The sequence below is a fragment of the Ambystoma mexicanum genome, chromosome 1q, assembly GCF_040938575.1.
Source record: "Ambystoma mexicanum isolate Mex_15411 chromosome 1q, UKY_AmexF1_1, whole genome shotgun sequence".
Taxonomy (NCBI): Eukaryota; Metazoa; Chordata; class Amphibia; order Caudata; family Ambystomatidae; genus Ambystoma; species Ambystoma mexicanum.
Window position 1 is genome coordinate 35,129,932 of NC_090922.1, and position 19,676 is coordinate 35,149,607.

General features: G+C 47.1%; 1 protein-coding gene across 3 annotated transcripts in view; it reads right to left on the bottom strand.

Moving 5' to 3' along the window:
* The window catches only part of ADAT1 (adenosine deaminase tRNA specific 1), a 528,266-nt gene that overhangs the window by 241,015 nt on the left and 267,575 nt on the right, over positions 1 to 19,676 (bottom strand). For all 3 annotated transcript variants that reach the window (XM_069635460.1, XM_069635462.1, XM_069635461.1), the window contains one exon: positions 18,236 to 18,366. In XM_069635460.1, the coding sequence (XP_069491561.1) occupies positions 18,236 to 18,366 (131 nt within the window). The remainder of the gene's footprint in view (positions 1 to 18,235; positions 18,367 to 19,676) is intronic.

A 19,676-nucleotide genomic window follows, 5' to 3' on the forward strand; every position in this document is an offset into this window, starting at 1 on the left:
AAGACGGGACGAGAAGAGCAATCGTTCCTAGATCTGATTTCTGTATTAATTACTTAAAAAGGAGTGTTTTCAGTTTCTTTTTGAACATTGAAAAGTTGAATTCTGGATTCCAAGATGGCCGCCGACACCAGATAGACGGGTGTCGACGGCGCTCCGTAGCCCTCTAACCTAATCTAGCGGTCCCACCACCCCCAGCAGGCATACGCGTGGCGGATTGAATTGCTCCGCGACCCCCGCACTCATCTGGAACGGGGGCCGTGTCATCGGGGGCGCGAAAGCGTCCATACGGGTGGAGTGACCTTGCAGGCATCGGAGGCCCTCGTACGGCGGGAGGCGCTTCGGGCAATTGTCACCAGTTGCGGCGGAGGAGCTGCAGCCCCGTCCTTGCCACCTGAGACAGCGGACTGCGGGGGGGCACCCACGGGAGGGCAGGCGGGCCCCTGCATCTGCCGGACCCGCCCCCCCCACGCTGTGGTGCAGACACGGTGCCCGTCCCCGGCTGAAGGAGAGTGTGGCGCCGGTTGAGGGGGAGAGCCTTGGAGACCGGGCGGAAGCCGGCGGGAGCCTGGTCAGCTGGGGTGCAGACTATTGACTGTGCCGGCCCCGCAGCTTATGCGGCGGCGCCTGCGGTGACGCTCAGGAACCTTGTCATTGGCAGCGGACGGATTGGAGGCTCCCTCGGGCAGCGGAAGTTTTCTGGTCGGAGCGGGGGCTGGTCAAACGGCCCTGCGGGGGCATTGTCCCACGAGCAGCCCAGGTGAGGGGGCATATGCCTTTTTGAAGAATGCGATTGGGGGGCGCCTGCGAGAGCGGGGCGCAAGCTCGGGCTGCGCCAGCCCCGAGGGTTGCCTGGAGTGGCTGGCCCCTTCTATGTGCCTGGTGGCCCCCCGCCTGGACTCGGCAGCCACGACATGGATCTCACATTGGAATAGTCCCATAGAGGAGGCGGCTGGCGGGGAGCTCCCACCGCACAGTTCACCTTGGCTTATCAGCGGCCTCCACCTGCATCAATAAGGCACGACAAAAAGGGTGGGGGGGTCCGCCCAACATCTTCCGGCCCACCCCCTACTTGGAATTGACGGGGCATAACCCACGGCTGTTGACATTCAGGACACAAGCATACAGCCCAAGCTAGGGTGACAGCAAGTCCACCATCTTGGCATAAAGGCTCACAAGGGTCTGGAGTGAGGGGCACCAAGAGCTCTTCTCGGGAGCCATGTCCTGAAGGGTGATTGCGGGCTCCCCCAGCTGGGGCCGGATCTTTAAAGAGGAGTCGCCGTTCCTCCCGCACTGGTTGGCGCCCTACCACTATGGCTGCCAGGAACAAGAGCAGAACAACTAAAAGCGCACTCTTGCAAGTTGATACCTTAAACCCCTGGTTTCCATGTGGACTAATAAGGACGCCAGAGACGACCGCAGGGGCACACAGGAGGAAACTATGGCGGAGGGGCGTCCCGCCACTCACGACCCGGCAGCGCAACTTTCACGCCAGGACTTGCGGGGGGAGTTGCTCTCTCTACAAGCATCCCTGGGGAAAACATTCCAGGAGCAATTCCAACTAATGAGATCAGATGTTAACCAGGCAATGGCTGAAATTAAGCAGGAAATGGACCAGCTGGGTGAGAGAATGGACCTCGTAGAAAAAGGCTTGCAAGAGGTGGATAGAGAAGCGATGGAAAATAGCGAGGCGATCGAGAGGCTGGACACAGCGACGCGCAACCTAGAAATTCGAATGGAAGACATGGAAAATAGGTCCCGAAGGATCAACATCAGACTGAAACTGTTGCCGGAGACGGTACAAGACAGGGATCTAAAGGAGACGGTGGGGGAGTCCTCTCCCGACAAGATAGAGCTGGACAGGGTTCACAGAGTAGGCTACCTCAACAGGGGCCTAAAGGCCAGACCGAGAGACGTCTTGACCGCGTTCACAAGGTACGCCCAAAAAGAAGCAGTTCTAAGTACGGCCAGACAGAAGGAGCCGATATTCTATGACAATCAACGCATCAAACTTTTTCAGGATCTCGCCAGTAGTACCCTTCTCAAGCAGCGGCAATGGCACCTGATCACCTCTAAACTTAAGGAACAAGGGATCAAGTAGAAGTGGACCTTCCCATTTGGGCTTTTGTTCGAGTGGGGTGGCTCACAAACGCAGATCACCACAATGCAAGAAGGAGAGGACATCCTCCAAATTGATCTGGACCAGGAGGCGGATCGGGCACCTGGGGGGATCAGATCTGGCAAATCCTCGGAAGTAGGAGCAGGGGCGAGACCTAGGCTGTGGGAGTAGACGCAGGTAGGAGTGGGGAAAAGGCGTAAACCCGGGTCCCGGGGGCCCACTGGAAAGGAGAAAGGAGTTGAGTCAGAGGCGGAGGGGTGGTCGGGGGCGGAAGGGGTTTGATCGGGAGGGTTGATCATGGTAAAGGGTGGTGGGCAGAAAGGATTTTTTTTTTTGCTAGGAGAGGAGGTGGAGAAACGAACAAACATCCTGGGATCGGTGGGGGCAAGGATGTCGGAGGTGAGGTGGAGAGATGCGGGAAGGCCTAGGGGTATGGCCTTCAGGAGAGGGATGGGGGAGGTGTTGGGGGTGGGAAAGGGGCCCAGCAGGTGCCGCCCAAGGGTCGACGTGGTCATTTCAAACGCACCTGGGTATTCGAAGCAGAGGGAACAATTGGCAGGGACTGGTGGGGGAGATATAATCAGCAGGAGCGGGAGTCACTGCACCGTTCAATTGGGTAACTCATAACGTCAGGGGTCTCAACTCCCTGCTGAAAAGAAAGAAACTTGATCAATTTACAAGAAGGGGTAGACCTGACTTCCTAGGGTTACAAGAAACGCATTTGCTTCGTAAAGATCAGTATCGACTCAAGTTAAGGGGGTTTGATCAAGTGTTTCATGCATCGGGGCCCACTAAATCGTGAGGTGTGGCGCTGGCCATCAGGAACTCAGTCGACTTTAGGGTGGAGGAGACTCTCGGGAACAAGGTGGGCAGATTTATAATAGTGAGAGGGAACATTGCAGAGGCAACCTATAAGGTAGGGGTAGTTTACGTGCCAAATTCGGGGCAGGACTCCTTTCTGCGGGGCTTCTTAGGGAAGTTAGCAGAGTGGGCAAGGGGTCAGATAATTCTAATGGGCGACTTCAACATAGCCTGGGATAGGGCCAGAGACAGGTGGAGGAGCGGTGGCCTCGACGGGCCTAAGAGATGCAATGGCGGGTGCAGGGCTGAGAGATGTTTGGAGGGAACTTAAAGGGAATGCGGAGGGCTACACCTTTCTCTCCGAAGTCCATGGGACACAGTCCAGAATAGACTATATTTGGGTCTCAGCGAATTTAGTAGGAAGGGTTGAGGGGGTGGAGATGGGCCCCATGGGAATAGCGGACCATAAAATACTGTCTATGCAGTTAAAGCTGGGAAGAAGGGGAGGAGGCGTATGGGGGTGGAAATACCCAGAATACCAGGGACCCTATAATAAGGGAGGAGATGGAGGGCAAGATGAGAGAGTTCTTTGAAAATAACAAGAGGGGAGACACGGGAGAAGACACTAGGTGGGATGCGTTTAAAGCCACTATGAGGGGGGAATTCATAGCAGCTAAGGCGCAAAGAAATAAGGAGTTGCTGGCCCTGGAGACCAGGCTGGAGACGGAGGTGGAGGTAGCTCGGAACAAGGTAGCTGAGACCCCCAATAGACACAATCAGAGGGACTACAGGAGGGCGGTGGGTCAATTGGAGATCCTAAGAACTAAAAAGGCAGAGGGTGCCATGCTCCAGGTAAGGCAGAAATGTTATGCTAGAGGGAATAAGGCAGGTGGCCTGCTAGCGCGCCTTCTCTGAGGCGTGGCGTCAAGAAATGCAATTACGGCCTTAAAGACGGGGGTAGGGGCAAGGGTCACTCGAACAGAAGACATTCAAGAAGCTATGGCCGAATTCTATGAGAAGTTGTACACGTCTCAAAGCTCCCGTTCTCAGGCCCAGGAGGAATTCCTGGATAAGATAACTTTGCAAACAATAGATAGGGATGCCCAGATTGCCCTACATCAGGCAATAGCGGAAGACGAGGTGAGGGGGGTTATCAGAGACCTACCGGGGGGCAAAGCTCCGGGCCCAGATGGGTATCCAACATCGTTCTATAAGTCTTATGCCGGGATTCTGGTGCCACAAATGACCCACCTCTTCAATTCTTTCAGGGATAGGGGGCAAATAGCCCCATCTATGAAGGAAGCGAAGATTTCACTGATTCTTAAAGCGGGCAAGGATCCCCAAGAAAGATCTTCCTATAGGCCGATAGCGTTCATTAATTTAGATGCCAAGATTCATACAAAAATCTTGGCCAATCGTTTAGAGGGGCTTCTCCCGGACTTGATTCATCAAGATCAGGCGGGATTTTTAAAAGGCAGGCAGACGGCGGATAACATAAGAAGGGTGGCACACTTGGTAGAAAAGGTGGAAAAGACATGCACTCCGGCAGCTTTACTATCATTGGACGCTGAAAAAGCGTTTGACCGGGTGGAGTGGTCCTTCCTCTTTAAGGTGATGGAACGAATGGGGCTAGGAAGTGCATATTTGCAAATGGTCAAGGCAAACTATGAGGGGCCTCGCGCTAGGGTGGTTGTCAATGGAACAACATTGCAGCCGTTCCAACTCCACAGAGGCACGAAGCAGGGGTGTCCCCTTTCGCCTCTGCTCTATGCTATTTACCAGGAGCCCCTCCTACCGGCTATCAGGGAGTCGGAGGTGATACAGGGAATTCCCTTTGGGGGAAGACAGCATAAAGTTGTAGCCTTCGCTGACGACATGCTACTCACTCTAACTAATCCTGAACAATCAAGCAGGCAGAGTAGATTCCTACTTGAGGAATTCAGGGAGGCGTCGCGACTACGCATTAACATGCATAAATCCGAATTGATGAACCTGACGTTGGGGAAGGAGGAGAGAGAGGAGCTGAAACGAGGGACTCCATTTGCATGGCGGCCAGGGGGAATCACCTATTTGGGGGTTAGGATCACTCCTAGTCTCACAGGATGGTAAACTGCAAATTACCCCCCCCTTATTGAAAAAGATCAAAAAGGACCTCCATGCGTGGCAGAGTCTTCGGATTTCGTGGTTTGCGAGACTGGCAGCTATAAAAATGGTCACGCTGCCGAGGTTGTTCTATCTATTTCAAGCTATTCCCCAAGCAGTAACGGCAAGTTTCTTCAGGGATATTCAAGCAGTAACAAACAAATTCATTTAGGAGGGGAAAAGAGCAAGGGTTAGCAGGCAGCAACTCATAGCCCCAAGGAAAGAAGGGGGACTGTCCCTACCTAACTTCCGTCAATACTACGAGGCTACTCAGTTGAGGGTCATTAGGGAATGGCTTAAGGAAGGGGAGGGCAAGCACTGGGTCAAAAGGGACAGGGCGGTTGCAAAACATGACTTGGGGGAGGTCCTGTGGCTGCTCAAGCAGCATCGACCGGACCACATGTACAAGAGCTCCATTACCAAGCTTGTTGCTGATAACTGGGATAGGCTGGTCAAACATAGGGAAATCACATCATTCCCGTCTCCCTTCTCTCCCCTTTTTAATAACAAGGAGGTCTCCCCCAGGTTGGAGAGGGGGCATTTAAGGTCTGGAGGGAGGGAGGGTGTCGGAGAATGAGAGACATGTTTATAGCGGGGGGATCAGCTCCTTTTTGGACTGCAAGAGGGACTTTGCTCTGGGGGAGGGTAAGAGAATGAGATACTTCCAACTGCACCACTGGCTCCTACAGCCGTCAAATAAGAAAGCGGCCACGAGGCCACCGACCCCCTTCGAGAAATTTCTTATGACTAACGATGGTTTGAAAGGCCTAATCGAACAGCTATACAAGATCCTGGATAAGGCGGTGTTGAGACCGCAGTGGGCGTACATGGGGAGATGGGAGCAGATTCTGGGCAGAGTCATTGAGAGGAGGGACTGGGAGAAACTTTGGAAGAGAATCCCCAAACTAGCTAGAGCTTCTCAAAACCAGGAGGACTGGTATAAAATACTCTTTGGGTGGCATTATACCCCAGCTCGCTTGCGGAGGATATACCCCAAGTCATCAGGGATCTGCTGGAGGGGATGTCAACAGGAGGGCACAGCTGAGCATATTTGGTGGAGGTGCCCAAAGATAGTTCTGTTCTGGAAGGAGGTCAGTCAAGCACAAGAACAGGTGTTCGGACCCGGGGGTAACGTACCTCCGGAATGGACTTTACTCAGCCTCCGCCCTGAAGGAAGGCCAGGGGATCCGAGAGGTGGAGAAAGAGCATGTGTGACGCTAACCATAGCTGGAATGACAATTATTGCCCAAAGGTGGAAAAGCTCAGCTATACCGATGTTCCAGGACTGGCTGCGTAAAGTGTGGGAGATTGTGGCATTGGAATGGGCTACTTACGCTATGAACAACGCATTGCAGAAATTTGCGAGTGACTGGGGGGAGGTGCTAGACTTCCTCAGGGATGATTTTAGGATTGGTTGGCGCCCGCAACGCCTAAAACTTTTAGACCTGCAGTGACTGCAACGCCCCTGAAGAGTCATCATGAGATTAATGGTGAGCGGAAAGTGGTGGGAAACCCAAGGCGGCACCGAGGGAGGAAGGGGGTTGGTTCGGAGGGTGTGAGGGGGGACTTATGTTTTGTTGCAAAATTAATAAAAAGAGTTTTAAAAAAAAAAGAAAAGTTGAATTCTAGCCCGAGTGTGGCCAGCAGATTATTCCATTTAAGGGAAGCTTTGACTGGGAAAAATCGCCCCAGTCCATTTGCTTTCTTGACACGAGTGGTCTTAACTAGGCCTTGACTATCATCTGGGTGTCGTCCGCGAAATTAGTAAATAGCACCCCTAGATTGTTAAATAGGGTTGATCTCAAAGGTCGTTCCGGTTCATATATTGATATTAGCTCTTTTAAATATGCTGGAGCAGCACCATAAAGGCAATGGTGAACTATCAAGACTGTCTTAAAGGTGATGCAGTCATCTACAGCTAGCCAGCGTATAGATTTTCAATCTTGTGTGACGTGGTCCCTCCTAGATTTGCTTTTGATGACACTCACAGTGTCACTCTGGATGACTAGACATTAGTCTATGCAACTTTTGTTAGCTACCAGTAACAAGGAATTTCTATAGTCCAGTCTTGAGAGAATAATAGCTCTGGCGAGGGTGGTGCAGTTTTCTTTGTTTAGGACAGGTTTTATATGCCAGAGTAGCCTTTGGTAATGCCTGCAGTTCTTCTTTAGGTAAGCTACGTGAGCGTTAGCTCCAAGTGTAGGTTCCAGATATACACCTAGAGTTTTTACTTTGTCAGAGACTGGGATATTTTAGTTTTTTATGTTAAACTGAGCATAATCCGGGCTAAATTTGGCCCTGGCCTGAACAGATCCAAAGCTCATAAGCTCTGTTTTCCTGCTATTTAGACAGAGCCAGTTTGTTTTCACCCAGGCCTCAATTACATTGTAGATGTTGGCGCCGGTGGACCTGTCCTTGCTGTAGCACCCGCTTAATTCTATTATCAACAGGGTGTCGTCCGCGAAATTAGTAAATAGCACCCCTAGATTGTTATATAGGGTGCAGAGACATGTAGATTAAAAAGAAGAGGGGCAAGCTAGCCCCCTGGGGCACTGCCGCAGTTTATGCTTATAGGTTTAGAAAATGTGCCACCCCAATGTATGAAATCCAGTCTATAGCCTCCTGAGAGCAGTTTCCCGATGTTGCCAGTGCTTCGTGGAGTTTATGGTGATCTAGCAGATCAAAAGCTGCTGGTAAATCCAAGAGTATCAGCACGCCAGTATTTCCCTTGTCCAGGATATCCAGCATTCTAGTCTGAAGGTCAAGCAGCGCAGTTTCACTGCTGTGCGAGCCTCTGAACCCGGATTGTTGTGCGTTGAGCAGGTTGCGTTCGTCCACGTAGGTTTGCAACTGTTTGCTCGCTACTTTGTCAAGGATTCTCAATATAGGTTACAATTAATTATTGGGCGGAGATGTGTTGGGTCCAGTTGGTCAAGCGCTGGTTTTTTGACCAGCGGAGTAACTGTCCCTACTTTGATAGCTGCTGGTACTTCTTTATCTCTAAAGGAGGCATTAGTCATCCTGCAAAAGAGTGGAGCAAAAATATCTGTTTTCTAGAATGATTTTTGGGGGCACATTTTTTCTGAGCATGTTGTCTGCCTAAGGGTGGAGAGGAGCTTCTCTATGGTAAGGGGGTTGAACTTGAATTTATCCTCCTGTGAAAGTAATGATGTCTAGGTCATTTAAGGTGGATTGTGCATGGGAAGACACCTGACTGAGGCCAATGGCCTTGCAAGCTTTCTGGATTTTTACGTGGAAGGCGAGTTGAACCATCTCACAATCATCCTATGAGGATTGAAAGGGAGGGGAGAGGTTTGGAGGTTTTAGAATTTGACAGAGCTTTCCCGTGGAGCTGGCAGCCTAGAGATTTGCTCGTTTTAGAAGTTTTTCTTGGCCTCAGTGAGTTTGTCTTTGTACTGTCTGTCCAGTTCTTTCCATTTTTTTTTATTTTCTTCCGATTAAAGAGTAGAAGTAGCGCATTAAATCTGCGAAAATAAATAAAATAAAAAAATAACTAAGATGTGTAGTCATCCCCCATGTCACCTCAATATTTTAGAATGCAACTCATACAGCACTACTGTTTTATCTTTGTTCACTGTTATATTTTTCCAGCAATACTCTTTCTTCTGCTACATTCCTTATGTTTGTTTTTCTGCCACCAATTTAAGGAACATTTCTTATCCATTGGGACTGGCTCTTGAATTGTATATGTGTACAAATTCCGATTTTCCTACTCTACCAACATATATTTGTCTACTTTTCTTCTCAGCTCTATTATAAACTCAATGATTCTATCTGGTACTAAAGAAAAAACACTTGAGTTATTGCAATGATAGTCGGGGCCTTTGTTCTGGCCTTTGGTCTCCGGCCACCCAATGTCTTTTCCTTTGCGTTTGCCCTAATAGAACTTTATCACTGCACAAACACAAATGCACTTAACACAATATAAACTGACTCCCCCACTTGCAATCCCTTAACTAAAAGATCTGTAGAAGATAGTTATTATACATTATCTATGTCATTAATGACAAAACCAGTAAGAATTCTTTCATGGAACATTCAGATTCTTGGGAGCAAGGAAAAAAGACCTAGTTTGGCACAGATGTATTTCTTGTGTCCATAGTCGATACCTCTCTCTAGGAGACATGGAAGGAATATCAAACCTTCCTCAAATCAGCCTCCCAAGGCTCTAGAGGTCCCCCAAAAGGGGCAGAGAGGTTGCCAACATGGGCTCATTCTAGCCTCGATATCAACGATCGATAGACTACATTATTATTAGCAGATATGTTACTTATTACCATCAAACCAAAAGGTACTGATTGTATATCTCAGACCAGAATGGAAGGCAGTAGAAATATTAGACACCGCTCTGGGTACGGTTATGAAGAATGGGGATCTTAAAACCATGATTGTGTAATAGTTGTAGGTGATTTCAACTGCCAATTCAAACTCAATTTCTTGTTTTCTTCTGACATGGCAATTGAACAACCATATTGGGAAATTCCTGAGCTCTATTACAAGGAACCTCTATGCCACTATTAATATGGTAAAAAGATAGCTAATATTGTTGATACATAAATGCCTGGCACATCCTACCCACAGGGCTGATGTATCACACACCTATATCGGCTATTTCTTAAGTTGCCCTCGAATCGGGGTATTCTGCCATCTTTTTAGAAGTAACTGACAGACTTGAGAATAACAATGACCCATTAGTGCTTACATTTGCTCCTATGATGAATACCATAGCCATCTCAACCGCAGTCGCTAACCCAACTAAACAGTCACAAATATCTAATGAAAGAACTGTGAAATGGCAGATGCTTTATAAAGATACCCTCTTGTCAGATCTTTACAAATTACAGATCCTTACTGACTATATGATAGTGTGAGCAATCCACTAATCAGTTGTGATTAACTGGCCATTACTACTAGGTGATGTGAACAGGACTAATGGTGCACATCAAATTAAATATCATGGGTGGTCTGATAAAGAATGTAGCCTAGCTGAGACAGCGCTCTTATCAGCACTGAAGAATCATATGAATGAACAGAAAGAAAGAAGTGTTTACTATGACACAATGGGATGTGCTAAACATTGTGGCAAAGTCCAAGAGTCAGAGATATCTTTGGCGTGCAGCTGCCCATGGGATGCAACTAAATACTCTGCACATGCTGATCACAGATTTTCAATGGTTTGCTCATTTCAGAACTTTATATTCAAGTGATCAGAGAGCTATTGCGCATAAGGCCAATGGGGATATTGATGTAAAAGCCACTGTTGTTGGGGATTTCAATCAATCAGTTGGTATTATATGACATCATTCCTCTGAAATCATGGTATTTACAATGAAAGAGGTACAAGTTGCCTAAGCCAACAAAAACTCAACAGCCCCTGGTCCTGTCTGCCTTCCAATATACCTTTTAAGGAATAATCCAGACATATGGAGTCCATTTCTGACAAAGTTGTTCAATGATTTGAATATAGCTAAAGTAATCGCTTAAAGCTGGCAGGGCGAAACTATCATTCCATTCTACAAAAAGGGTGATAACAAACCAGTACATTTTAGAGAAAATATCACTTCTGGATTCCCTTTTGAAGCTCTATGCCAGAATCACAGCAACTATACTTGCGAAAAGGTGCAAGGAGAAATGTTTTATCCTCTGCACAGTCCGGGTTTAGGAAATTTATATCAACGTTAGATCAGCACTTTAGACTGATATTTTTTATATATAAACATGGTACTTTGAGGCGACTTCCCATCAATGTTGCTGATATATAGACCTACAGACAGCTTTTGATTCTTTCCCTAGCTACCATCTGTTGTCGTAAATCTCCCCCATCTCACCTGGGATCGCTTCTTGCTCTGTTCTGCGGGAGGATTCTTCTTGTGGACGGATCGGGTCTTGTATAGGCTCGCTCGAGTTTCGTCCGGCTGCAGAGCGCGTTCAGAGTTCCGGGAAGGCCGCTGTTCCAGGATGTCCAGGAAAAAGGTAGCGGTCGCTAGGAATCAAGATTCTGGGAGCAAATTAGAGGAAAGGGGTGAAGGGAAGGAAGAAGGAACCAGGAACAAGGAATAGTGAATTCGCCGAACAGCACACACACGTCAAGTCACTACCTATTGATAGCGTTGAGACGCGCAGGGCCGCGGCCAATTAATAGAACGTGCCTTGTGCGATGTGAAGGCTGGCGCGAGGCAAGTCGCTTGGCGCGGTCATGTTGGGAGTAACAACGAATACAAGCCCTGTCGCGATAAGGACCAGGAAGTCCAGAAAGGGCAAGTTCTATGGGTCATGACAGCATGCCTCCTCCGAAGACCTGTTCCACCAGGTTTGCCCGGGTGTATGAGATGGAATCTTCTAAGCAGTCGAGGGGTATTTAAGTTAGAAACTGGTTCCCAGGTTCTCTCGCTAGGAGGATATCCTTTCCATTCAACCAGGTATTGAAGTCAACCCCGTTTATACCTGGAATTGCATATTCTGGACACTTCATATTCCAGCTGATCTTTCACAACAACAGGACTGGGTCTGCAGGATTTTCGGGTGGATTGGATGTAAGGTTTCAATAGGGAAGTGTGAAAGACTGGGTGTATTTTCTTCCAGGAATCGGGTAGCTTGAGTCGGAATGAGACAGGATTGATGATTTCCTTTATGGAAAATGGTCCATAGTACTGAGGGACCAATTTGTTTGGCCGTAGATGTCGCGGTAATAGTTTCGAGGACAACCAGACTTGATCACCAACAGAATAAGAAGGCGCTGGTCTTCTTTTGGAATCTGCATAAAGCTTAGTGCGTGTTTGAGCCTCTTTCAATTGTTCCTTGGCTTCCTTGTGTATGTTGATGAGAGTCTGTATCCATGAGTCGAGAGTAGGTACTGGAGTGGGATGTGGAAGAACAGAAGGTAAAACGGACAGGTGAAAACCTTGACTGCAATAGAAAGGGCTGACCTTGAGTGCTGAGTGATCGGAAATGTTGTAGGCAAACTCGGCCAGGGGTATGAGGAGAGACCAGTCACCCTGAACCTTGGTTGTAAAACAACGAAGATATTGCTCCAGAGTTTGATTTACACCTTCCAAGGCTCCGTTGGTTTGTGGGTGATAACCTGATGAGAGAGCGCGCTGGATCCCTAGAATATGACACAGATGTTTCCAGAATTGTGAGACGTATTGAGGTCCTCGGTCCGATATGTTCTTGGAAGGAAGTCCATGAAGACGGAAAATATGTTCCAGGAAGATTCCAGCAAGTTCTGAGGAGGATGGTAGTTTATACAAAGGTGTAAAATGAGCCATATGAGTGAACAAGTCTATGGTTACCATGATGGTCGTGTATCCTCGGGAAGGTGGTAATTCCACAATGAAGTCTATAGCAATAAACTCCCATGGTCTTTTTGGCAGCGATGGTTGCAGTAGAAGACCCGCCGGTCTCTTGTTATCTTGTTTGTTTTGACTGCAGATAGCACAAGCCTTGACGTACTGTTGTACGTCGGTTTTCATTCGAGGCCACCAAAACTGTCTTTGTATAAGACAGAGGGTGTTAGTTATACCACGATGACCGGAGTGAAGGGTATCATGGCAGAGGTTTATTATCCTGTGTTGTAATTTCTGCGTAGGAATGACCAGTGCATTGTCCTTGAATAGATATTCTTCCTTAACTGTTAGATTCCATGGATTCTTCCTTGAAATATCCTTCCAGAGGTCAGCGGACTGGGTTTGCACTCGGATTTCTTCCAGGAGGTTGATTGCTTGAGCTACAAAGATGGCGTGGGGAAACATCTTAGGATAGGCCTTGTCCTCAGTGGCTACGTAGTCAGGACGTCGAGATAGGGCGTCAGCAATCATGTTTTGTGATCCGGGAACATGAGTGATTTGGAATTGGTACTGGGCAAAGAAGTAGGCTCAACGACTGTTCCTGCACTCCAACGACTGTAGAATTTGGAGATTCCGATGGTCTGTGCGGACCTGAACTGGATATCTAGCACCCAGAAGTAGGTGTCACCACTCAGTGAAGGCTTGGCGAATGGCCAGCAGTTCCTTCCCCAGGACGGAATAGTGTGTCTCGCTGGGAGTCAAGGTTTGTGAGAGGTAAGCAATGTGGTGCTCCAGTCCATCCTCGAGTTCCTGTTTCAAAACCGCCCCTATGGCGTAGTTAGAGGCATCCGTTTCCACTAGGAATGGGCGATTTATGTCGGGCTGGGTCAGGATAGGGGCTTGCGTGAACTCTGTCTTCAATCGTTGGAATGCTTTATCTTGCGGCGTAGACCAGATAAAGGGGGTGTCTTTCTTCAATAGAGCAACAATCGGCTGAACAATCTCAGAAAAGGAATAAATAAACTTCTGGTAGAAGTTGGCGAGCCCCAGGAAGGATTGAACTTGTTTCACAGATGTGGGAGTGGGCCAGGCCAGTATGGCCTTTACCTTTGAATGGGTCCATACCAATTCCTTCCGGGCTAAGGATGAATCCTAGGTAGTGAACCGAAGTAACATGAAACAAGCATTTTTCGGGTTTGGCTAACAGTTTGTGTTCACAAAGTCGTTGTAGTACTGCCTTTACATGTTCTTCATGTTTTTGAGGATCCTTGGAAAAAAATCAATATGTCATCCAGATTAGACAATGACGAAGAGGAACAACATATCAGAGAACACCCTATCCATAAAACGCTGAAAGACTGCGGGAGCATTGGCAAGTCCAAAGGGCATGACTAGGTATTCATAGTGACCAAAGCGTGTTCTAAAGGCTGTCTTCCGTTCGTCTCCTTCCCGGATACGGATTAAGTGGTAGGCACCCCAGAGATCCAACTTCGTGAATATTACGGCGCCTCTCACAGCTTCCAGGATATCCGAGATCAGGGGTAGTGGGTACCGATCTTTGAGGGTGCATTGATTTAAGCCTTGTTAATCTAGGCAAGGTCTGAGTTCCTTGGTATCCTTCTTGGGAACGAAAAACAACGAAGCACCTGCTGGAGATTTCAAAGGTTTTATGGTGCCGTTTTCAAGATTGGTGTCTAGGTATTCCCGAGGGGCCTTTTTCTCATGTTCGGAAAGAATGAACATTCTGCCAAATGGAATTACAGCTGAGGGATCTGTATTTATGGCACAGTCTTCGGGCCTGTGAGGGGGTAAGGCTTGGACTATGGCAGTAGAAAATACATCAGCATATCTCTGATAGGACTCTGGAACTTGTATGATATTGGAAACCATGAGTGGTGTTTCTTGGTCTCTTGGTGGTTCTTTAGGAGTTATCGAGGAGGGATCTAGGGATAGACAGTGGGACATACAGAACTCTGAGCCCAGGAATAATGATCCTGCTGTCCAATTGATATACGGATTGTGCTTTTGTAACCAGGGCATATCCAAAACCATGGGGTAATGGGCTGACTTAATGATGTTGAATGTAATCCGCTCTTGATGATGGTTTATGGGAAGTTGGATCACTTTAGTCTGCAGGCTTATGGGTCCTGAAGAGAGGGGTCTTCCGTCAATTGCCTCCACCGGCTGCATGGTGTTTCGTGTCTCGTACGGAATATGATGACTAACAACCCAGTCTTGATCAATGAAAATTCCCATAGCTCCGCAGTCCACCAAGGCCAGAATGGGATAGGTCTCGTCTTTGGAGGGCGACAGGAAGGCCTGTAGTATCACCAAATTGTTTTGTCCAGGAGAGTTCAAGGATGGAATTGATGTGGAGCAAACATTTCTCTCCCGACACCTCGCTCCATCTAGGATCGAGAGCTGGCGTTTCCCGAACGCCGTGGAGGGGCTAGAGGGCATTCTCTAACAAGGTGTTTATCCGAGGCACAATACATGCAGAGGCCTGTGTGGATCCTTCTCATCCTTTCTTGAGGGGAAATAGGCCCACGGAAGGCTCCTATTTGCATGGGTTCCGGATCTATGTCAGGGGTTGGGGCAGAATCGGATTTAACAGAGGTCTCAAGGGAATTCTTTTGAAAGGGTGTCTTGGTCTTTCTTCTTTCAGCCTTTCTTTCCTGGATTCGGAAGTCTATTTGCATGGCTAGATCCATAAGAGCCTGGAATGAACTAGGACGAGCCACCCTGGCTAATTCATCCTTAATGTCCTCGTTTAGACCCCTGCGAAATAGAGTGAAACTTGCTTCTGAGGACCAATCCGCTTCCTTGGCCAGTTGTTTAAATCTAGTAACGTACGTTAGCATATCCTGAGTACCCTGTCGGAAATCAAGTAACCGTTCCTGAGCACTAAAAACCTGTTCTGGGCGGTCGAACATAGTCTTGAGTGCCTGAATGAATCCGTCATAATCATCCAGGAGGGCACCCCTGAGTTGACTAAGGGAGTGGCCCATGTCAATGCGTTCCCTGTAAGGTGCAAGATTATGAAGCCCACCTTCGCCCTAGAAGTTGAAAAATAATAGGGCTTAAAAGTAAAATGCACCAAGCAGGAATCCAGGAATCCACGTAAAGGTTTTGCAGAGCCATCATATTTGTCTACCACTCCACCCAGTAACACACTGTCCCTGTTAGCGGGGTCGCGAGACAAAACAAGCTGCCTTAACGCAGCATTCTCAGCTTTTAAGTTCTGTACTTCAGTTGTGAGCTCTTGCATACCACGCATAAGATCCTGTACTGCTTTCTCCATAGCAGTATCAGTGTCGGTCGTTTGGAGTCTCAAACTGTTGTAAATCTCCCCCCGTCTCACCTGGGATCGCTTCTTGCTCTGTTCCGCAGGAGGATTCCTCTTGTGGACGGATCGGGTCTTGTATAGGCTCGCTCGAGTATCGTCCGGCTGCAGAGTGCGTTCAGAGTTCCGGGAAGGCCGCTGTTCCAGGATGTCCAGGAAAAAGGTAGCGGTCGCTAGGAATCAGGATTCCGGGAGCAAATTAGAGGAAAGGGGTGAAGGGAAGGAAGAACGAACCAGGAACAAGGAATAGTGGATTCGCCGAACAGCACACACACGTCAAGACACTACCTATTGATAGCATTGAGACGCGTGGGTCCATGGGGGCGTGGCCAATTTATAGAACGTGCCGTGTGCGACGTGAAGGCTGGTGCGAGGCAAGTCGCTTGGCGCAGCCATGTTGGGAGTAACAAAGAATACAAGCCCCGTCGGGATAAGGACCAGGAAGTCCAGAAAGGGCAAGTTCTATGGGTCATGACAACTGTGGGCATTATTTGTTTTATTTATTATTATTTGTAAAGCGCTAAAAAGAGAGGCCCAGAGGCATAGTAGCGCTATTGGCTGATCTGGATGTCACTGTCTGGTGAACACAAGCAATTAGTCAATTGTACTCTGAAAATTCTGGTGTGGTGCGCTGGGGATCTGATGCAGCCTGTACCATACACTTTAACATCGCAAGAGGGGTCAATCAAGGTTGTGTGATGGCCCCTCTGCTATTCACAAATTTGATTAATACTGAGCAATGATCTTTCTGTTCTTTAAAGTAGTATAGAAGTTGATGCCCCCTTATTATTAGGGAAACGAGGGGGATGCTCTTGGTTGCTTATGCAGTATTGGTGTGCAAGGTCTCTAAGGGACTCCAATGCCAATTGAATTCCTTTGCTACTAGGTGCCAAGAAAAATAATTAACAATGAATATCTTGAAAACTAAAATCATGACCTTTATCTCAAATAAAATTACCAAGTGCTGGAATATAGATCCTCCATAGGTCAGACAGTTCTAGAGAAGGACGTGGGCTATGATTATTTGGGCATACAAATCCAAATACAATAAAATGGCATAATCAAATTAAAAAATGTTTGACCACATTGGCTAGGCATGGCAGTTACAAATACTGCTAATCACTATGCTGGACGGACTAGAACATGCAATGGAGGCGTACCCGATCCAGGCTATTCTGCCACATTTGGTGCAGAACTGTGGGGCCATGTAGATATCAGCTGCCTAGTGAAAGAAGAAAATAGGATGTCATGGCATCTGATATATGGTGAAATTAAAGCCATTGCTTGGTAGAACGCCCCAGAACTCAATGTATATCAAGAGGGACCGGAAGACGTTCTAAATCAGCCAGGTAGAACTCCCATGGTTCTCATATGTCAAAGAAATATGGGTGGATTGCGTGGTGCAGCTAAAATCGGCAGTAATGTAGCAGTAATGGAGTTACCGCCGCATTACTGCACCACACAACTATGGTGAAGGTAATTCTGCCACCTTACTGACAAAAAAACTGCGATTTCGGTGGAATTACCGCCAGCAGTAATTCAGTCAAAATCCCCATGGAGTCGTATGGACTCCATAAATGGGGACTAACATTGCCATGCCGCCACTTGTAATCCGGTGGTTATTCCACCAGACCAAGCGAAGGTAGCAGTAAATCCGTTTGGTGGTATTTTGGTGGATTTACTGCTGAAATATCACCAAATCTGTAAGGAGGCCCACAGTGTGGCTAATTAAAATAATAACTGATGAATATGGGATGATTGAAATAATGAATTTCCTCGAAAAAACCTGGCATTTACACATGAAATCTATAAAACAGAACTATGGAACTGTATTATAATCTGAAATGGAAAATGTGTATGCCTGAGGTGCCAATTTGAGTTTTAAACTGTTGATATACTCAAATTTGGTCTTACCTTACTAATAATACAAACACATTTTTTAAAGATTAAAAGGGTAGTTTACTCAAAAATTGTAATGTCTATAAATATTAGCCATAATATAAATATATATTGAATATTTTTTAAACAAAGTTCCTATGAAAATAAGCTGGAAATGTGCGTCCAAGTCGACGTTGAGGCATTTTGTATGCAGAAACAGTATCATTTGCTTCTTTAATTCTCTGCTTTCGCGGCACTAATCAAGCAGGAGCCCCCTACTGCCAGAAAGCAGAGATTTAAAACACACGTTCACAGGACAGGCAGTCCTATGAATGCCAATCTTAATACTTCAAACATACATTTTTCAGAAAAATCTGCAAAATATTTATTTCGTTTATTAGGATGTTTATTTAACAGGGCGTGTTTGCCTTGTTCTTGGAAATTGACTCCTGTGGTCTAGTGATGAAGGGCTAGCCCTTTCAACCACACGACCCATGTTCAATTGCAGCCACCTTCATACTGGGAAAATATCTAGAGGTGAAATACAACTTAAGGTACAGCCCTGTAATCCATATAGGGCAGGGAATAAAATAGCACAACGAGAACCAGAAAAATGGTCATACAAACATCCTTTGTTTTTGTACTCACATGGCGTGTGACTGGTGAAGAATATGAAGGAAATTTCTGGTTTCAGCTTGAACTTTCCCGTTTCTGCACTTGGAAGGAAAACACTGTCCTTTTTATGGCAGACAGCAAGCGACAGCTGGTGTAGTAGGTATCTGCATGAACAAAATCGCAACATGAATACATGGCTAGTTCTCTTTCCATGCCTATTTGCTGAATGACTGGGAACATGGGTGATATTGGCTCTAGATACACCATTCTGGTCACATCAGAGAAGGGATGCAGGGAAGGGAAGGCACAATAGTATGCCCAATGAAGATTTTCCAATATAACGTGCTGGAAAGTCTTGATTCTATTAAAGACATAGAGGCTATCACTATGCTTCTATTTCTCTTTATTTTAAATCGAGGTGCAAATATCGAAACAATTAAACAATAAAAACAAATTCAGAAACTTAGTAGCCCATTCGATCAACATGTTGAACAAGCTGTCCAATCACCTTCTCCTTCCAACTAGAAGACGCACCACTTTCTTTTCAGGTCCTCTTTCCTCGGTATGGGAGCCCAATAACTCTTTAATATCTTGATAGCGGTTCGATACTTCAACTGAACCGACACAAACTTGGCCTTTCAACATTTCATGATCATCTGCTGGTTTCCCTTCTGTCTCTATACTGTCACAGATGGCATTAAAAATGCACACACGGTAGAAACAGATTCAAGGATTTTTAGTTTTAGTATTACAATCAATATGATGGTTTGTTGGTAGCAGGTTGAACTTTAACATGCTAAAAAGGCAGTTCCTCCCTCGTCTCCACCACAATCTTCAAATCATTCTTCTCCACCTTCCTTCCTCCGCCTGGTCTCTAGGTTTACCTCCGCTCCATCTGACCTCACCCAAAGTACCCATCATCTTGTCTTCTTTCCACTCGGTTTTTATACCCCCGCCATCTATGGTCTTTCTGGTCCTCCTTCTGACACTCTCTTCCCCATTGGCTCCCTAGATCACTTGCTGACTTCGGCCAATCTACCCATCTCGTTTCCAAAGGGTTTGTGCCATAGCCACAGGAGATTTTTAAAATACTCAGTATTCCAGTCCCCTTCTCGCTCGTAGTGTGTAATTCAGTCTCTTCATTGTGGCTCCTCAAGGTTATGCTGCTGATGTGGAGATGCAGTGAATTAGGGGTTGAAGGTAAGCTGATCTGCCGGACCAGCATAGATGTTTCTTTTTATTTGGTGATGTCTGTGGATTTGTTGCATAGAGTATGGCGAGTACCCTCTTTGGCAAAACCTTCTTGGACAGGAAGCCCTGTAACAATAGAATCAGAACTCTGGACAGATATAGTAGGCATTGGGTGATAGTGGTAACTGGTAATGGTACCATGACACAAACCGTGGGGGGCACAGAGACTGGGGTCCTCCTAGCTCCCATACCCCTGCTCTGTGTCAGGACTGGGTCTGGTGAA